The sequence below is a fragment of the Chrysochloris asiatica genome, unplaced genomic scaffold (genome assembly GCF_000296735.1).
Source record: "Chrysochloris asiatica unplaced genomic scaffold, ChrAsi1.0 scaffold00110, whole genome shotgun sequence".
Lineage (NCBI taxonomy): Eukaryota > Metazoa > Chordata > Mammalia > Afrosoricida > Chrysochloridae > Chrysochloris > Chrysochloris asiatica.
In genome coordinates, this window is record NW_006408628.1 from 2,585,759 (window position 1) to 2,604,595 (window position 18,837).

At 35.2% G+C, this 18,837-nt stretch overlaps 1 protein-coding gene across 1 annotated transcript in view; it reads left to right on the forward strand.

The window, feature by feature from the left end:
* The first annotated feature begins 8,397 nt into the window (after positions 1-8,397).
* VWC2L (von Willebrand factor C domain containing protein 2-like) overlaps positions 8,398-18,837 on the forward strand; it is a 270,505-nt gene continuing 260,065 nt past the window's right edge. Inside the window, exons 1-2 of the mRNA XM_006867784.1 lie at positions 8,398-8,443; positions 10,756-11,225. Of these exons, the coding sequence (XP_006867846.1) occupies positions 10,836-11,225 (390 nt within the window). The 5' untranslated portion in view covers positions 8,398-8,443; positions 10,756-10,835. The remainder of the gene's footprint in view (positions 8,444-10,755; positions 11,226-18,837) is intronic.

Here is an 18,837-nt window from a genome sequence, read left to right on the forward strand (position 1 = left end):
TAAGGTGGAGGATCAGAGAAAAAGAGGGAGACCCCAATGAGATGGATTGGCAAAATGGCAGCATCAATGGGCTCAAGCATGTTAACAATTGTGAGGTTAGCTCAGGATCAAGCTGTGTTTCATTCTGTTGTGCATAGGGTAGCTATGAGTCGGTACCGACTCAATGGCACCTCACAACAACAACAACCAAAATTAAATAGGTCAGTTGTCTCAGCTAACAAAAGAACAATACTTTAAGTTCAAAGCATACTTAATTTTTGTTTATGAGTTGGCAAATTTATCAAATATGGTAAAACGGATAACAGCACAGTATACTCATTCCCACTGGTAAACAAGAAAGATATTGTATTGACTTACACAATAGAAAACATTTTAAACATTCTTTGTAGGAAAATAAATAGCATTGGCTAAGGTTTTCAAAGGAGCTCTGGTAGCATAGTGGTTATGAATCGGGCTGTGAACTGCAAGGTCAGCAGTTCGAAACTACTAGCTGTTTCGTGGAAGAAAGATGAGGCTTTCTGCTCCCATAAAGATTTATAGCCTTGGCAACCCTGTACAGGGTCACTATGAGTCAGATCTGACTCCACGGCACATAACCACCACCACCAAGGTTTTCAAAGTTATGTGAATGTTAAGGTGAATATAATCACTCACTATTGATATGTACGGAATTATTTACATGTATCAAAGAATTTTTGTTAAGTACCATTGAGTTGGTTCCAATTCACAGCAACCCTGTATAGGGTTTCTGAGTCTTTTTAAATTTTTGCATGAGCAGAAACCCCTATATTTATCCCAGAGCAGCTGGTGGACTCGAACTGAGGACCTTGGTTCACAGTCCAGTGCTTATTTTATGGAGCCATGTTGTTGTTAAGTGACTTCCAGTGTCTTCCTACTCCTGTTTAAGATTTCCAAGGAGCAGCTGGTTGGTTTGAACTACTGACCTTGCGGTTTGCAGTCCAGAGCTTGTCCTACAGTACCACATCAGGAATCCATAGTGAATACAAAATTTTATCTGTCTTCTCCCTAGATTGTTCATTTTATTCCCATTCTGTGAAGAAATTGGGCATTGTAACAAGTATTAACAAAAGGAAAAGGCATTTTTTAAATAATAGATGCTCAAATATGTTATTTAATACCACAATAAATACCTTTATGAATGAATTTTGCCTATTTCTATTTTTAAATAAATGTTAAACTATTTTTGATTGTTTTCTGTTAATCTATGTGACTATATTTGTGAGATTTGTACATACATAAGTTGGTATAATTATTCTTATTAAAATATTACATTAAATAACATCTTAAATATCCTATTTACTCAAAGATAATATTTGTTGTTTTTAAGTGTGAATGAGTCAGTTCCAACTCAGCAACCCTATATAGAATAGGGTGGCTGAGGAGTAGATGGTGGGTTTGAACCACAGATCTTGTGGTTAGCTGTCCTATGTTTTTCCTACAGTGCCACACCAGGACTCTGGGACAATATTGTTAGATTATTTGGGCTGTAATTTTTTTTTTATAACAACTGTATAAAATATTCAGAATAAGATTGAATGTATATAATTTATTATTTTACATTTTAAGAGCCTGACTTAACTTCACGTGAATATTAAAAATTCAAGCTTCATGTAAACTGTTGTTAAGTAGCATCAAGTCAGTTCCATGGCGACTCTGTATAAGATTTCCAAGGGGCAACTAGTGAATTTGAACTGCCGACCTTGTAGTTCACAGTCCAATGCTGATCCTACAGCGCCACACCAGGAGTCACAAAAATTGCCATGGGAATATATGTTGCTCCTGGTATTTTCATTCCTGATAAAGATTAAACCTAAATTTGATATAAATTAAATTTTCTATTCTTCTTAAAAATCATCAGTTAGACCCTCAAGCATTAAGCGAACAAATGAATCATATTATTGTTTATAATTACTAAATATTTAGAACCATTGTTGTTGTTGTCAGGTGCCATCGAGTCGGAACCGACTCATAGTGACCCCATGCACAGCAGAACGAAACAATGTCCGGTCCTGGGCCAACCTCACTACCGCTGCCACACTTGACACAATCAGTGATGCCACCTGCCGATCCATCTCGTTAGGGGTCTTCCTCTTTTTCTCTGACCCTCCACCTTACCCAGCATGACATCCTTCTCCAGTGACTGATCCCTCCTGACAATATGTCCAAAGTATGAGAGACGGAGCTTAGCCATCCTGGCCTCCGAGGAGCTCTCTGGCTGCACTTCTTCCAAAACAGATCTATTGGTTCTTTTGGCAGTCCATGGCACTTTTAGTATTCTCCTCCAACACCACAACTCAAAGGCATCAATTCTTCTACAATCTTCCTTATTCATTGTCCAGCTTTCACATCCATATGAGGTTATTGAAAATACCATGGCTTGGGTCAGGCGCACCTTAGTCCTCAAGCTCACATCCTTGCTCTTAAACACTTCAAAAAGTTCCTGTGCAGCAGATTTGCCCAATGCAATCATCATCTGATCTCTTGACTACTGCTTCCACGAGTGATAGTTGATCCAAGAAGAATGAAGTCCTTGACAACTTAAATCTTTTCTCCGTTGATAAGAATGTTGTTTGTTGGTCCAGTGGTGAAGATTTTTGTTTTCCTGACATTGAGATGCAACCCATACTGAAGGCTGTGTTTTTTGATCTTCATCAGTAAATGTTTCAAGTCCTCTTCACTTTCAGCAAGTAAGGTTGTATCGTCTGCATATCACAGGTTGTTAATGAGTCTTCCCCCAACCCTGACACCACATTTTTCTTCTTAGAACCCAGCTTCTCGGATTATTTGCTCAACGTACAGGTTGAATACGTATGGTGAAAGAACACAACCTTGTCGCGCACCTTTCACAATTTTAAAACATTCAGTGTTCCCATGCTCTGGTCTAACAACTGCTTCTTGGTGCATGTACAGATTTCTCAGAAGTACAATTAAGTGTTCTGGAATACTCATACTTCTCATTGTTGTCCATAGCTTGTCATGATCCACACAATTGAAAGCCTTTGCATAGTCAATAAAGCATAGGTAAACATCTTTCTGATATTCTCCGCTTTCACCCATACTTATACACATATTCATAACTATTGTACTTTTCAGAAATTCTACTAACCATGAAATTTTGGAGTTACACCTCTTTCTCACTTACACTAGCTAGCCAATAATATCACTGTTTGCACATCCTTGTAAGTAATTTTGAAAATCTAAACCTAGAAAATATTCACCACCCCCAACATCCCCAATTCAGGAAAACCAATTTTAGGTCAGGCATGTGTGTCATGTAATAATTCTGTGTGTATTAGTTGTACACCCAAGCTGCATTAGTTGTATAATCAAGTTGAACATGATTGGAAATTGATACTCCTTTTAGAAATTAGCTGAATTCAACTAAATCTGAAATGCCTCACCATAAACTTGCTGACTCATATCTGTTCTAGAAAAGTGATTTTGGAAACAGTTGAGATTTCATCTGCTGAATTGCCTTTCTATTAGGATTCAATATTATCATTTTCTCTATATTATTGAACACACATTCAGAAAATTATCAAGAACAATCCTAAATATTTCTCATTATGATTTTGAATGATTTTACTTCATCAAATGTATCCATGAATACAGTAGAGCATACAGGGATCATAGTTATGACAATTTCTTAGCCAAATACCTTGAAAGACTGAGCTATAGTCTTCGGGGAACCTAGGTCAATTGTCCCAACAAAGCATACAAAGACAATGTTCTACATTCTACTTTGCTGAGTAATGACTAGGTTATAAAAGCTTGTGAGCAGACAACGAAGATGCAGCTATTAATAACTCCCTGTCTGGGGCAAAGAAGAATGTAGAAAATCAAAGAATTATCTAAATAATTATCTTATAAGACTAATGGACCATAGGAGCCTTAGCCTCCATGAACCTGATATCAGAATAACTAGATGGTGCCGAACTACCACAACTTACCACTTTGAAAGATATTAAAATCCTGGATAAAGTGGGAGAAAAATATGGAACACAACTCAAAATCTTATAAAAAGACCAGACTTAATGGTGTCTTATACACTGGTGGCCCTTAGTCACCCTTCAAACCTGGAACTGAACTCACTTCCATGGCTCAACTTTCAGTCAAACACTAAACTGACCAATAAAATGAAAAATAATACCAGAGAAGTATGCACTCCTTAGTACAATCAACCATACAAGATCAAAAGAATAATATTTTCCCAGAGAGAAAGCTCTAACAGCAGTGGTGGTGGTTATGTGCCGTGGAGTCAGTTCCGACTCGTAGCGACCCTTACAGGGTTTCTGAGACTGTAAATCTTTACGGGAGCAGAAAGCCTTATCTTTCTTCCATGGAACAGCTGGTAGTTTCGAACTGCTAACCTTGAGATTTGCAGGCTGATCCGTAACCACTATGCTACCAGAGCTCCTTTTAACAGCAGTAAGGGATGGGAAAAGGTGACAAGTTGAACTGGGAAAAATAGGAAGAAAATGGGAAAAATTCTATTACACTGACTATAATTTGAGGATTGTAGTCAATGTAACTAAACAAAATGTGTATGAACTGTTGAATGTTGAATGGAAAACAAACTTTCACTGAAATCACAATTAAAGGTTAAAAAAAAAAAAGTAGTAAGGACCTGGTATAACACCAGGGGGTGGGACAGAAATACTTGAGCTAAATCTTAAAACAAAAATCCTTATGGACTTTTGTTTTTGCTTAGTTTTAAAAATAGAAAATAATATTTCCCCTCTTCCCAGATGTAGCAATATGAAGATCATGAGGGGTAAAAAGTGATTTGGCTCTTTAGAAAGTCACAACCAGCAGTTGCCTATAGAGTGGAGCTGAAAGTGAAATCCACATGTAATGCCTCTGTCAGCAAAGAATTAGTAGAAGAGGGTTTATAATAAATATTCACATCTGCTTCTTTGGACACCCTAATCCATCCTAAGGATCTTTGCTGTGTCAGGTTTTGTTCTAGATGAAGAAACCCAGTAGTTATAAAAGTTTGCAAATAGGCCATATTTATCATGGTTAGCTTTACTTTTGTAGCGGCCTCTGTTTTAGAGATATTTGTGGCCATTTGGGGTATAATTTGTGATTAAATATTTATTTGTGATTTTTACAATGATCTCATTATAGAATTATTTTGTAAAGAATGAAAAAATTCTATTTTCACAATATGTCACCTCCTAAAATCTGCCAAGAACCCATCGTTGATTAAAATGTTATGCTGGATATATAAAACATAATAGTGAAATGTCCAGGCTCTGAATTCAAAGTGTTTGTAATTAAATATCTCCCTACACCCCCCCGCCCCCCATAGCTAGGGGGTCATTGTGAGAAAGTGCTTAGCCTTCCCAAGCCTTTCTTTTCTCTTCTGTATAATTCTTATCACTTAGTAGTTGTAAGTGGTATATGAGATAATACACATGAAGTAATCACTATAGCATCTAGCAATACAATTTATTCTTTCTAGAATGATAATATATACCTTCTAGTTGGGATTAGGAGTCCTAGTGTGGTGCTGTAGGATAAGCACTGGTGTATAACGCTGGTTTGAGCTGCAAGGTCGGTAGTTCAAAGTCACCAGCCATTCCTCAAAAACCTTATACAGGGTTGCTATGAGTCAGAACCAACTCGAAGGCACTTAACAACAATTGTGATTATATACTACCATGCATAGTACTAATATTCTTATTTGTCCTTAGTCTTGAGTTTATGTAAATATATTCTATTTAGCTCTTACTTGTCTCCAAATTCCCTGGTAGTTTGCTATTAGACTTTTTTTTTTTTTTTTAAGCAAAAGTATTAATTGAAATTGGATTGTGAATTTGTCTTTACTTTAGTGAAAAAGATCACTGAAAAATATACAATATAAAAATTATTCTAATGTGCTATACTGTATTTTGCTCTCTTATGTAATACAATTTGCTTGAACAGAATTTTGAACATAATTTAAAGTGAAAAAGTCTAAGTCATCTTTGAAATGAAGATATTTCCTATGACCTCTATTTCCCCATGTTGTTTTCATGAATATCATAATTTTTAAAGAAGAAATTTATATTGTTGTAATTTTAAGTAATGATTTAGACAGAATCATAATGTTGTTGTTGTTGTTAAGTGCTGTGGAGTAGGTTCCGACTCATAGCGACCCTGCACAGGTAAATCTTTATGGGATCAGAATGCCTCATCTTTCTCCCGCGGAACCGCTGGTAGTTTCGAACTTCTGACCTTGCAGTTCACTGCCCGATTCGTAACCACTACGCTACCAGAGCTCCTTAAATAAGTTTAAAGCAGAATTCATATTTTAAAATATAAATTATCCATGGTATATATACCTTTCTCATAGATCAATTTCCAAACCTGTGACACCAAAACATTTCTAAACATATAATTTAATTGTAAAACAAAACAAAACAGAAAACTATGTTACATAGTTGTTTTAAATGATATTATCGAAGTGATTTATTCAACACAAATATAAGGAGAATAGCAGGAAGTCTACAGACTTCCTGAAGAAAGGAAGGTGGGGAACTAGGTTTCATTTACTCATTATGAAATTTTTATCATCATTGATTTGTCTTTATTTGGACGCAACTTATTTCCAATACGGGACAGGAAGGAGTTAATTCATCTTTAATGGTTGTTGTCTAACATAAATAGATAAAATATTAAATTACACTTGAAACAATACAGAATGTTTGCTTGTATACTGTGACTCCTTGAAATAAAACTTTGATCTCTTCTCTCTCTTTCTCTCAGGTCGAGTTTTGGCTCAAGCAAGCAACAATGGAGTTATCCATTTGCTGGATCTTAAATCAGGACAGATTCACAAACTGATGGGCCACGAAAGTGAGGTGCACACAGTGGTGTTTTCCCACGATGGGGAAACTCTGTTTTCAGGAGGCTCTGATGGCACCATTAGAACGTGGTCGTGATGGTCAGCATATCTCACTGCGGAGGGCATTCCCTCCAGGGCTTGAAAACTCCTCCTGTAGTCCCAATGACTGGTTAAATATACCAGCAGGTAACATTTACTATTTGCCTTAAAACATGCTTCGGATATTCATTTTGGTCCTCATTCTGTTACCAATTAAAAAAAAAACAAAAAACAAATAAAAAAAACAAAAAACTTTCTGTGTATGTATTTGTGTCTGAATCTTTTTTCTCTCTCTCATTTTGATAGGAATTTATAGACAGAGCTAGAGGTTTAGTAGAAGCAGCTATACAATGACGCCTAATGACAGACTAGATGAATTACAGGAGATTGATTTTTAATGATAGGGAACAAACTGCAGAAGAAAATCCGGCTTTTTTTTTTTTTTTCTTTTTCTTAATTAAATCCAAGCTTCAGGAAGATCTGAAGTTTAATCATGTTACACTAACACTAGGAAAATCTTTCTGCAACTCAAGGGTCAAATAGAATCTTCGAACGTTCATTTCCACAGATTCTTAGGCAATGAGTATGCCTTATCTACTAATAATAATCGGGGACTGCAGATGGCTTAAATCTAAATGCAAGACTCTTCCGGAACTTTAATGTCTGCAACCCACCCAAGAATGCATTCGATATAATTATGATGATTTTTCTGCTGTTGTTGTAATTTCAATGCAAATAAGTATCTAGCACGAAGAACAACACCCCCCCCCGCCCCCTCCCAACCAATGCATACATCCGCTGTGTACAGAAAGTGCGACTGCTTAGAGACCGCTCTAGCCTGGTCGAAAGACGCAGCTTGGGGATTTCGACCTAGCTGGGCTCTGAAGCCAGTTGTTGGCGCTGTCCGTGGTGCTGAGGAATTCCCGACTGCCGGCAGAATAAGCTCCAAATCAGCAGTCTGCAAACTGCTCTCAGTGGTGCATAAACCCAGCTAAAGTTGCTCCTTTCCTTCACGTCCACAGTTAGCATTTTCTGGTGTGTAAGAAGGTATTCAAGCAACATATTGTGGATGATGCTGATGGTATTGCCGGCGCAGCGAGCTTTAAGCTACAGCATGCTGTTGCTGTTTGTGATCCTGAGAGCCTAGCCAAATCACCTCTACTGCCGTAGCAAACACTGTGTAAGTGAACTCATGTGTGGAGGAGACGTAATCAGCCGGGAAATTTCATAGAAGGATCTGGGAAAATGCTAAAAATAAGTTCAACATGATTCTACTATTGGGGTCTGGATTTCTACAGGACCAGCTTTGCTTCTTGCTTTGAATACTGAAGACAAGTTCAAAGCTTATTTCTTATGTGTGTCTGCTGTTTTTCTCCTTGGAAGAGCGGGAGACTGCTTCTTGACAGTGTTTTGAAATGGGAGGTAGAGAGAATGGATTGCCTAAAATTCATGCCTGAAAATGTTTTCTTTGGGCAACTAAAACATATCTGACCTTTTAGTTCTTATTGGTCTGTGACCCCAACCGCCACCATTAACCTCCAAAGTGATTAGGTAAGTGTATCTTCTGACATTAATTACATTATTTAAAATAAATAGATGCAGTCATTTTAAATCATATGTAGCAATATGGGGCGGGGGGAAAGTTTAGCTGGGAAGTAATTCTCAGTTTGGCAATGTTTGCTTACTTATTAAAATTTTCAAATAAACATTTTATTTGTTTTTTCTAATGCTTCTTCTCCTAAATAAATAGTGTCAGAAATTACACTAGAGGACCTAATCTATGAAGAAATCTGCTTTTTTAAAATGCCATAGAACTTTGTTATAGTAATAAAAAAAAAAAAACACTTGATTTCTTCATGCAGATTTTTAAAACATATTTCATAGAATAAAAGCATGTTTAATGTTTATATGTAGTCTGTCTTACACCCTTATTCTTACCTTTAAGTTTACATTTATCACAAACTGACACATTAATGCCTACCTGTAGCTTTCAAAGAGATAATTTTCTGTCTATGTCCTTTTGAAGCAGAATGATATGTGTATTTTATCTGGCTTATCTTGCACGTATTGACAGATACTACAGGAATACTATACAGAAGCACAATAGCCCCTTTTCTTACCATGCAAACTTTCCAAATGTATGAGAGATGTATATAATAGCATGCTTTAATTAGGAAAATATATTTATGCTTTTTCAGAGGTTTCTGTTATGCTTGTGTCTTCTGTAGTAATTTTAGAGAAAAAAAAATGCTTTGTCAATGGAGCTACCGGCTTCTCAAGAAGAATTATAGGTTTGCAATTTTTTTGGTACTGTCATGAATCATTATTTTTGACATATTGTTAAAGAAATCCATCTACATTATCATTATCTACCTCGAAAGAATTTTAATATCAAAGAACAGTTTTCTCTGGAAGGAAGACATAAATATCCTACCTTCCATTTTTCTATTACTAGAATTTGCATATCTAATAAAATGCACAATAAAATATGACAGTTCATGAAAAGTTTTCTAAAACCATAGTTATCTTATTTAAAATCATAATTTGTATATGTTAGATTAAAAAGAGATGGTTTTTATCATTGCTCTTGATATGATCTGAAGATAAACCATTAAAGGACATTTATAAATGATCTGAAAATGTCCTATATACGATCTTACCAATACTGGCATAAAGCCAGTAACATTTAAATAGACAAATGAATTATCTGCCAATGATTTCCCTATCTAATACTAGCAAAAGACAGTTTTTTTAGAGCCTTTGTGTGAGTTAGTCACTCTAAATATTTATATAAAAACCTACTATCAATATTCCATACCAAGTACTAGTACTAAGTTAAGTTTACAAGAGTCAGTGCCACCAAAAATAATAAATCCCATTTACTATGAGTAACAACACCCTATCACAGTTTGCAGAAAGTTCCATTAGCAAGTTTATGCTGACATTTTTATGCAAATTGACTAAATACAAGGTTTTTTTAAATATATTTCAAAGGAGAATTATGTTTTCATGACTGTGTAAATGGTATTTTATTGCCCTAAAGAATTCAAATAGTATCACATGAGTGTTGATCTCAAATTTCTTTAAAAAATATTAACAGATACATCTTTCCTGCCCACTAGGAGCTTACCTCCTGAGTGAAATAAAGATGTTGACAATAATACAAGTAATTAATAAATCTTCTTCAGTAGGCTGAATTCTATTTTACTATGTATTATTTTAAGTTTCCTTAATTCTATTCAGTGTGGCATAGTGTATGCTATTCTTATTCTTAGCTCTGTTTGAGAATTCATATCTTCTTCAGTGAAGCATCTTAGTTCATGTTGAGACTATCACTGTTCACAGATTATGGGCAGAAAGAAGTAGGAAAGCCCTTATACTAGTTTTATACTAGCTCTGCTTAATTTATAATTAAACATTTTCTGGTTAACTTCTTTAGTTTTGATACAGATGATTATTACATATATGCATACCATCACTGATTTATTCATTTTAAGAATAATAGAGATTGTGAGTTCAAATATTCTTGAGCTATTTGTAAGTAGCTACTTATCTTAACCTTTTAATACTCAATAAAACCACTTCTTATCATTTATAGCTAAACCTTTGAAATCCAGGTAAATTTAACCTGAAGTTCCCTTGGTAAAATACTCCATAAATGACAGTTTTTAATGTAGATATGACTAGGGTTCAACTCTCCAAACTTCTTAATAAAGTACAGATAGTTGCATGAATGTAGTCTATTTGAGGTTTTAGTATATTTGAAGTTGATCTCAAACAAACAGATTAAGAGCATGGCCTTAATTTAATCTATATTCTTTTTTTTATATGTCAAATTATTCTCTTTAAATATTTATTTTCAGCCTACCCCTCTTGTATTCCCATGGAAGCAGCTGGGTATATTTAATATTAGGAGCACATCCAGAAGTCTTTGAGGAGGGGAATGGCTCTTCATATTCATGAAGCCTGCATACTTCTGTTGGTCATCCCTGGATTGGTCACTTCCGCTGCCATCAGTCATGAAGACTATCCTGCTGATGAAGGCGACCAGACCTCCAGTAATGATAATCTGATCTTTGATGACTATCGAGGGAAAGGGTGTGTGGATGACAGCGGCTTTGTATACAAATTGGGAGAACGATTTTTCCCAGGGCATTCCAACTGTCCCTGTGTCTGTGCTCTGGATGGACCTGTTTGCGACCAGCCAGAATGTCCTAAAATTCACCCAAAGTGTACTAAAGTGGAACATAATGGATGCTGTCCTGAGTGCAAAGAAGTGAAAAACTTTTGTGAATATCATGGGAAAAATTACAAAATCTTGGAGGAATTTAAGGTATGAGTGACCCTCCATATTTGTTGAATTCTAACTTTTAACACCACATGCTTAGTAGATTGCTGCATTAAAATTTTTTTAAAGCTATAAAACTGTATTTTTAACATGTCCTGTTAAGTTAAAACAATATTCTTCCAGTAAAGCAAAAGTTGTACTGTGGTCAACAAGAAGTGAATTGGTTTGCTCATCAGTGCCTCTAGTGATAGTAACCTTTCCCTTCAAAATATGTGGGACACCATGATGTCTTTTATATTTTACCTTTAAACTTTTCTTCTGTGTTATTATAACACATGTCTTCGTAGGGAAACTTAGTATTGTTTGTAGACTATGGGTCTTTTAAACTAATTTTAAAATCTTGTTGGATTTTTTTTATGGCTTCTTACCCTGTTTTGGGAGACATTTTACTGTGGTAAAGAATTATTTGTTTAGTGTGTGGAAAATTAAATACTGCAGAGACACACTTCTGAGTTGCGGACTTCATACTAAGAACATACAATGGGATTCTCGTCTCCATTGATCAGACTTTTACTTCCAGGGCCCCACCAAACAACTGCATTTTTATCTCAGTCTATTGTAAAAGGTCACTTTAAAAAACAAAAACTATAATTTTCTCAGGCTCCATGGTATTTATTGGTCTTTTTAAAATATCTGTGTCATATTTTCAAGTACCTTGGAGTACATTTTTAGCTTTTCTTGGATTCTCTTCTCTCCAATCACTAACTTTAATTAGGATATCCTCTGAAGCCTGAGAGTTTAAATCAATACATCAAAAATGTCCTTCTTGGATGTAATGTGTGCCTTGGAGTGTCTCTTATATGGATGACTTGATATAAAAGGTTCTCATTTCATCTAGCCAAATTCTGTGACAAAGTATTCAGAACCTTTTAGGCAAAAGAAGACAAAGCTAGTTTTCAGTTTTGTGACTGCTTATGTTTGAGAGGAAAATGTTTGGTAATTAGTATTGACCAAACTTTTTTCTCTATAAGAGGCAAATGGTGCTAGACATTGCCACGTGAAAAATAAGTTTCAGAAGCATAGTGGAAGTATTCTATATGTTGGTATTTCACTACTTTCAATTCATTCTAGGTTATGGGTCCAAACCATTTCTAATTTATTCCAAAATCACTTTACTTAGGTTTTTTAGGATCTGAGGGAAATTTTTCATGATAATTATCACATTCAGTGTTCATAGACAAATGCTATTTTAGACTTTTCTCTTACATGCATTATATAATTTTGTTGCAGAATATTGGGAAGTAAGAAGCTTGCAAGTCTAGTAAAGTTACCACTGTTGACAAGGAATGCTAATTAAAGGATAGTTCAGTTATTGGTTATTTTATGGTCTCTAAAATATTAAACACGTTAAGCTTTTAGCTTATCTTTAACCACATTTTATAATGGAAGCTTAATGAGAGCAAATAATGTACTGACCACATGATTTGATTCCAGACATGGTTCTAGAATTGTGTCACTCTCCTCTAATATGCGTCCATCTCTAGGCTACAGTGCAATAAAAACATTGTAGGAACAATATCTCATAGCTTAACCCAAACCCCACACTGAGAGGACATCAGATAACATTTCTGAGATCTACATAATCTGGCAATCAGCATTCAATAAACAAGAAAATAGACTGATTGTTTGAATTTAGTTAATTCTGATTAAAATGCTATAAGTTGTTTTTCTTCTATTTATTAGATTTTATTTACATCACAGAGATGATAGCTATTTTATAATGACAAACAGTATTGTTGTTGTTATGTGCCAGGGAGTCGGTTCTGACTCAAAGCGACCCTGGACCGGGCTTCCGAGGCTGTAAATCTTTACAGGAGCAGAAAGCCTCATCTTTCTCCTGCGGAACAGCTGGTAGTTTCAAACTGCTGACCTTGTGATTCACAGCCCGATTCGCAACCACTACGCTACCAGAACTCCTTGACAAACAGTATATAGATCCATAAATATTAATGATTCCAACCTCCTAGTTATATGTACCTATTATAATCAATGTGTAACCAATTGATGGGCACTGTTTTTCTACCTGACTTTGTAATTTTAAAAGAAGAAAACAGATGACATTTTTTTCACAAGGCTTCATAGAGTCATAATGAGTTTTAGAGATTATCTAGGGCAAATTCCTCATTAAGAACAAGGAAAACAAGACCAAAAAAAAAAAAAAAAGTAATTACTTGCTGATCATTGTCAAGTTATTTAACTCTATCTAACAATGAAGTCTCCACAAACTTCTGAAGCACTTTGGCTCTAGAGTCAAATAGTCCAGGATTCAAGTCCCAAATTTATCACTTGGGTGTACAACTTTGTAAGAGGTCCATAAATATTCTGAAACTCAGTAATATTGGCTATGAAATGGTCATGATGAGAATTACCTTCCTGTAGGAGAAGCTACTGAAAAGATTTAATGAGATAATGCATGTGAAATTATTACCTTTGTGATGAATAGTACCCAATAAATATTAAATAAATGATTGTTCCTCTCTCTTTCAACTCTAATATCCATGGATTTACTCTAAATTCTGAATTCCTTTGTATCTTTAACCACATCTTATAATGGAAGCTGAAATTTAAACTCATTCCATTAAAATAATTTCAATACCTTTAAAAATGCTCTACTTATTCCTATGAACAATGTTTGCCTAGGTAAATTTCAGCCATAATCTATCATCTTGATTCTCCCCCAATCCAGTTAGCAAGAAAAAAATAATTAATTTGTAAAGATTCATAGAACTTTAACATAATAATCTTGGTATGTGATTAAGGATTTTGTTTTATGATATGTTCATTATACATAATAGATTAACCCAATAAGTATTTGTTGGGATCTTTAGTATATAAGGCACTGTAAATATACTTACATTGAAGAGTGGATTATCCAGAAAGCAGTCTTTACTCACAAATAAAACATAATTAATATGGAGAGAGAAGGTGGGGAAATGTCTAGAGTAAATTATATGATTATGAAGCCCAGTATAAATTGCAAGGGATGTAAAGTCTGAAAATCTTATCACTATATATGGGGTTTGGTCAAGCAAGCCTTTTTTTTCTTTGGGAGGGTCAAAGTTGAGACTATTCTTAAAGTTGTTATTTAAATTGAGCCGGGAAAATAAGAATCACAAAGAAAAAATTTCTTTATCAAAATCAGAGATTTAAGTGAATTAAACCTGTGAAGAGAAGAGGAAACTAGGAATGAAAGTAGTGTCTGCTTAAAATGCTACTCTAGTAAGAGAGTGGTTATGTTTGGATACATGCTGGATCAGGGAAATCGAATACTGGGCCAAAAAAAGTATATTTGGTCTGAAGAATAACAGAATAAAAATGAAAGTTGTTGTGCATAGAAATGACCTACTTACATATGGTGGTTGGTGGTTATGTGCCGTGGAGTCGGTTTCAACTTATAGCAACCCTGTACAGGATTTCCGAGGCTGTAAATCTTTACGGGAGCAGAAAGCTTCATCTTTCTCCCACGGAACAGCTGTTAGTTTCAACTACTGACCTTGCAGTTTGTATCCCGATTCGTAACCACTATGCATATGATAAGTTGGTAGTCAAGTACAGATATGAGAAAAGATGAAGCAAAACTAATGATAGAGTATTTATAAAAATAAAAGATGAGATGTCCAACATGCATAACACAAAAGCATTCAGGACACTCTTTGCAGAATAAAACCCAAATTCCCTAATGTAGTCTAGATTCTGCTCACCCACAACACTTCAAGTACCTCACATTTTCAGTAACTTCTTTCATCTGTGTTTGCATGCTGTACATGTTCACCTTATAACTCTTACTAGACTGCTTCTGTTTCTTTCTGTCAGAACCGACTCAACAGTACCTAACAAAGCCTCTCAGTCTTCTCATCCTCCTACTCTTGCATCCTGGACGGGGGTCTCAGTTGTCTCCTATATGATATGCACTCCTGTATGGCAGTAGTTGTAGATAGCCAATGTTAATAATTTTAGATGTATTATAATACATTTCATTTTTATCATAGCTCGATGATGATTTTATTTTTATTGGTCCTGTTCTACTGATGAAAGAACTGATGACCAAAATGTAACTTGCTTATAGAACTAGAAAGTGGAAGAACTAGAATTGAAGTCCAGAAAGCTTAGCTGCAGCTCAATCACCAACTCTTAATGCCTTTATCACACTGAATTAATACACATGATGTGAAAACACCAGTCTCTCCTACTAGGCAATGAACACTATGATGCTAGGAAATGTTGTTGTTGTTGTTTTCTTCTTCTATCGTCCCAAACCCCAGCACAATAGGAGTCAAATAAAAGGCAATGTATTTTTTGTTGAATGATATGAGTCATATTATAAATTGACCTATAGCTTAGCGAAGCTAAAGTTCCTTAAAGAGAGGTTAGTTTCTATTTCTGAGTTATCTTTTCATTTTAATTAGTTAAGGAAACACTCAAAGTACAGATAGAGAATGCTCTCTGGATAACTAAGATCTCCATTCAGAGCTCAGTGATAGAGCTCCTCTTCTCATTCTACTTCCATTCTCTTCCCTCTCCGTATCTCTTCCTAGCCATGACTGATCCTAAATCCCAGTTTCAACCCCAGCATTGAAGTGACCACCACCCAATGTGTTAGGTCAAGTCTCTCCCCCTACCCTACACAGTTAGAAAACGTAAGTCCCACTTTAATTTTTTATGATCATCAAATTCAAATGTAAATTGATCCATATTGTTACCTGATGAGAAATATGATGTCCATAAATATTATACTCAAGGGGTTTTTTTCTTTTGGTCTGTGTGATTTTTACCCCCAGCACTTACTGATGCAAGCTTTGAAAATGGTGTTTTTTCTTTGCTCCTTTTGAAAAGTAAGTTCTTCAGTGTTCTGGTAATATTGTCCTAAGAGAAAGGTCACTGTATAGTAGGTTCTCTCATCTTTCTTTTATGTGAATTCAGGCAAAATGATGCTGGAACCAACTTAAAAAAAAATGAGGACTATAAATAATAAATTACAATAGCATTTCCTGCAAGCAAAATGTGATTGGAAATGTTGACATTTTCTGCTTTGCCTTTGTGCTTAACTAGCTCATGTTGCGTTTCCCAAAAGGGAAAATAATTTCATATTTTGCTCAATATTTTTATAACTCCAACTCTACTAGAAGTAATCTTTCTGGATATTACTTTATGCTTTAAATTTTCTAAATTAATTTTAGATCATGCATTGAAGTTTATACTGTTTGAAGCTAAAAGAGATCTTCCTATTTGAACTTTTGCATAGCCTGATTTATTTCAAAGTGATTTTTTTCAGTCAACACCTAGTATTTGTAATTCCAGATTTGAAGTTGTCCAAGATCTGCTGCCTTTCTCTGTAGGCATTGACCTTTGTGTTTCTTTCACTGTGGGTGAAAAACTGTTGATCAGGTCTCTGATTTGTCTGTTTGAAATGTTCAGTGTGAATATTTTCTTATACCTAGCATTTTTAGTGTATATTGTTGCATTTTAAAATAAGCATGCTTTCAAGTTGTGGTGGGCTGGCTAGTTTTTGCCTTAAAATTTGACTTTAATGTTTAAGTCTTGAAGCAAAATAGAAACAAAGACGACAGAGGATTAAACAGAGTATTTTGATCAATTATTATACTGATTTTACCCTAAGTCAACTTGGATGAAAACTCACCTGCTCTTCTCTTTAACGGGTAAATTCACATGAGCATAGCTTTTCCAGCTATCTCATCAACCTATACTCCTATCTTGAATCCAAATATTGTAAGATTGAATCTGCAAAAATGTTTGAGCAAAAGAATTTTGAGTGGAGATGTGGTAGATTTGTTTGATATAGGGTTGTTTTTAACATTAAATAAAAGGAAAGTCATAGGGATAAGACACATGAAAGAACAGAAAAAAATGGAGGCTAAGACAAATTCTCAATTAGGGAACTAATAACCAATAACTTGGACAAACAAAATTTATTGCTACATCCACCTACTCACCCATATGCCATTGCACCAGTGTTTATGAAAGACATTCAAAAGAGTTTTAACAGAAGACAGACGGGTACAGGATTCATCTTTCCAGAAATATAGAAGCTATATTTATTTTACTAACAGAGAAATGGGTAGATTTTGAGATATGGGTAGATTTTTCAACAAATTTCATCCCAGAGACAGTTTACAAATCTGCAGTAGGTAGTTAATGAAGCTACAGACGTTGTTTAAAGACTCCATCCAAAGAAAACATCATAATCCCATGCAACAAAGCTGTCTGGGCATCACCATTGGTAGTCTGAGAGGTAGAGAAGCCCAACTCCACAATTGTTCACTCTGAGAAATATGATTACTGTTTTACAAAATACACTTTGTGGCTTTAATAGTAAAATGGTCTTTGAATGAGGACAGCAATGATTCCTAACAATTTGATACAAAATTACTGAATTTGACTCATTACTGCCAACCATTTAAGCTTTGGACCATAAAATAGGAGTAATAGTCTCAAAGTAGGTATTTCCAACTACAAGTATTCTAGCTTTGCACATAACTAAGAAATTTTTACTTAAATTATGATCTCTGATCAATTCCTCCAGAGGTTAGAAATCGATTTTCTCAAAATTTAAGTTTATTAAACTCATTGCTCCTTTTCTCAGTAATATTATATAGTGCTGATTTGCATTTTTTAATTTCACGAAGCTGCACAAAAGCTAAGCAATAGATTAGACTTAAAAATCGTCTGTGTTTTTTACAAATTAAATTAAAATTGTGAATGGTGCTTGTCATGTCATACTTTTTTTTTAATGAAGAAATAGAGCTGTAAAAATAAATGGCTTCCAAGTTAAAACGTGTATGTGTGGTGGGGAGGTAAAATAGTCCATTTTCAGGCAGAATTAGCCTCTTGCTTTAAATTTTAAGGAAATTGATGGTCAGCTAGACCTTTGGTTAGTTTTCTGTAGAAGTAATTTTTCATACTCACCCACCAATATTTATTACTGTCCTTCGTATTGGAAGATGCTGCTGTTAATGGTTATAACTGTGTGATAAGTTAACTAGAGAGATTTGTGGCTAGACTTCTATGCCCTGTGCACATGGAGAGATTGGTGTTTGATTTGCAACCATGCCTGAGATTTGCAGAGCTTGTCACTGTTAGTGACTACCTCAGACTTGAGGGCGGTTTTACGTGACATTGCTGCCCTATTCGTTACTGAATCACCAAAAGCATGAGAGGGTGAAACTGAAAAAGACAGACCTAGTATTATCCCTTTCCAGTTTTCACTTCATTTGTACAAATTTTGGATATGTGCCTATTTTTAGTTGCACTGTGACATTTAATCACCAAAATATTACAATGAATCAGTGATGATAATAACAACAGTTTTTCTACTTCTAATAACATTTTGGGGAACATGTTGGCTCTGTAGGATAAGCACTGGATTGTAAACTACAAGGTCAGTGGTTGGAGCCCACCAGCTGCTCTGAGGGAGAAAGATGAGACTTTCTGCTCCTACAAAGATTTACAGCCTTCTACAAAGATGCACTGTGGGTTAATGTGCCGCACTGCAAGGTCCATTTGAACCTCAAGGTTAGTGGTTCAAGTTCACCAGCCACTCCTTGGAAACTCTATTGTTGTTGTCAGGTGTCATCGAGTC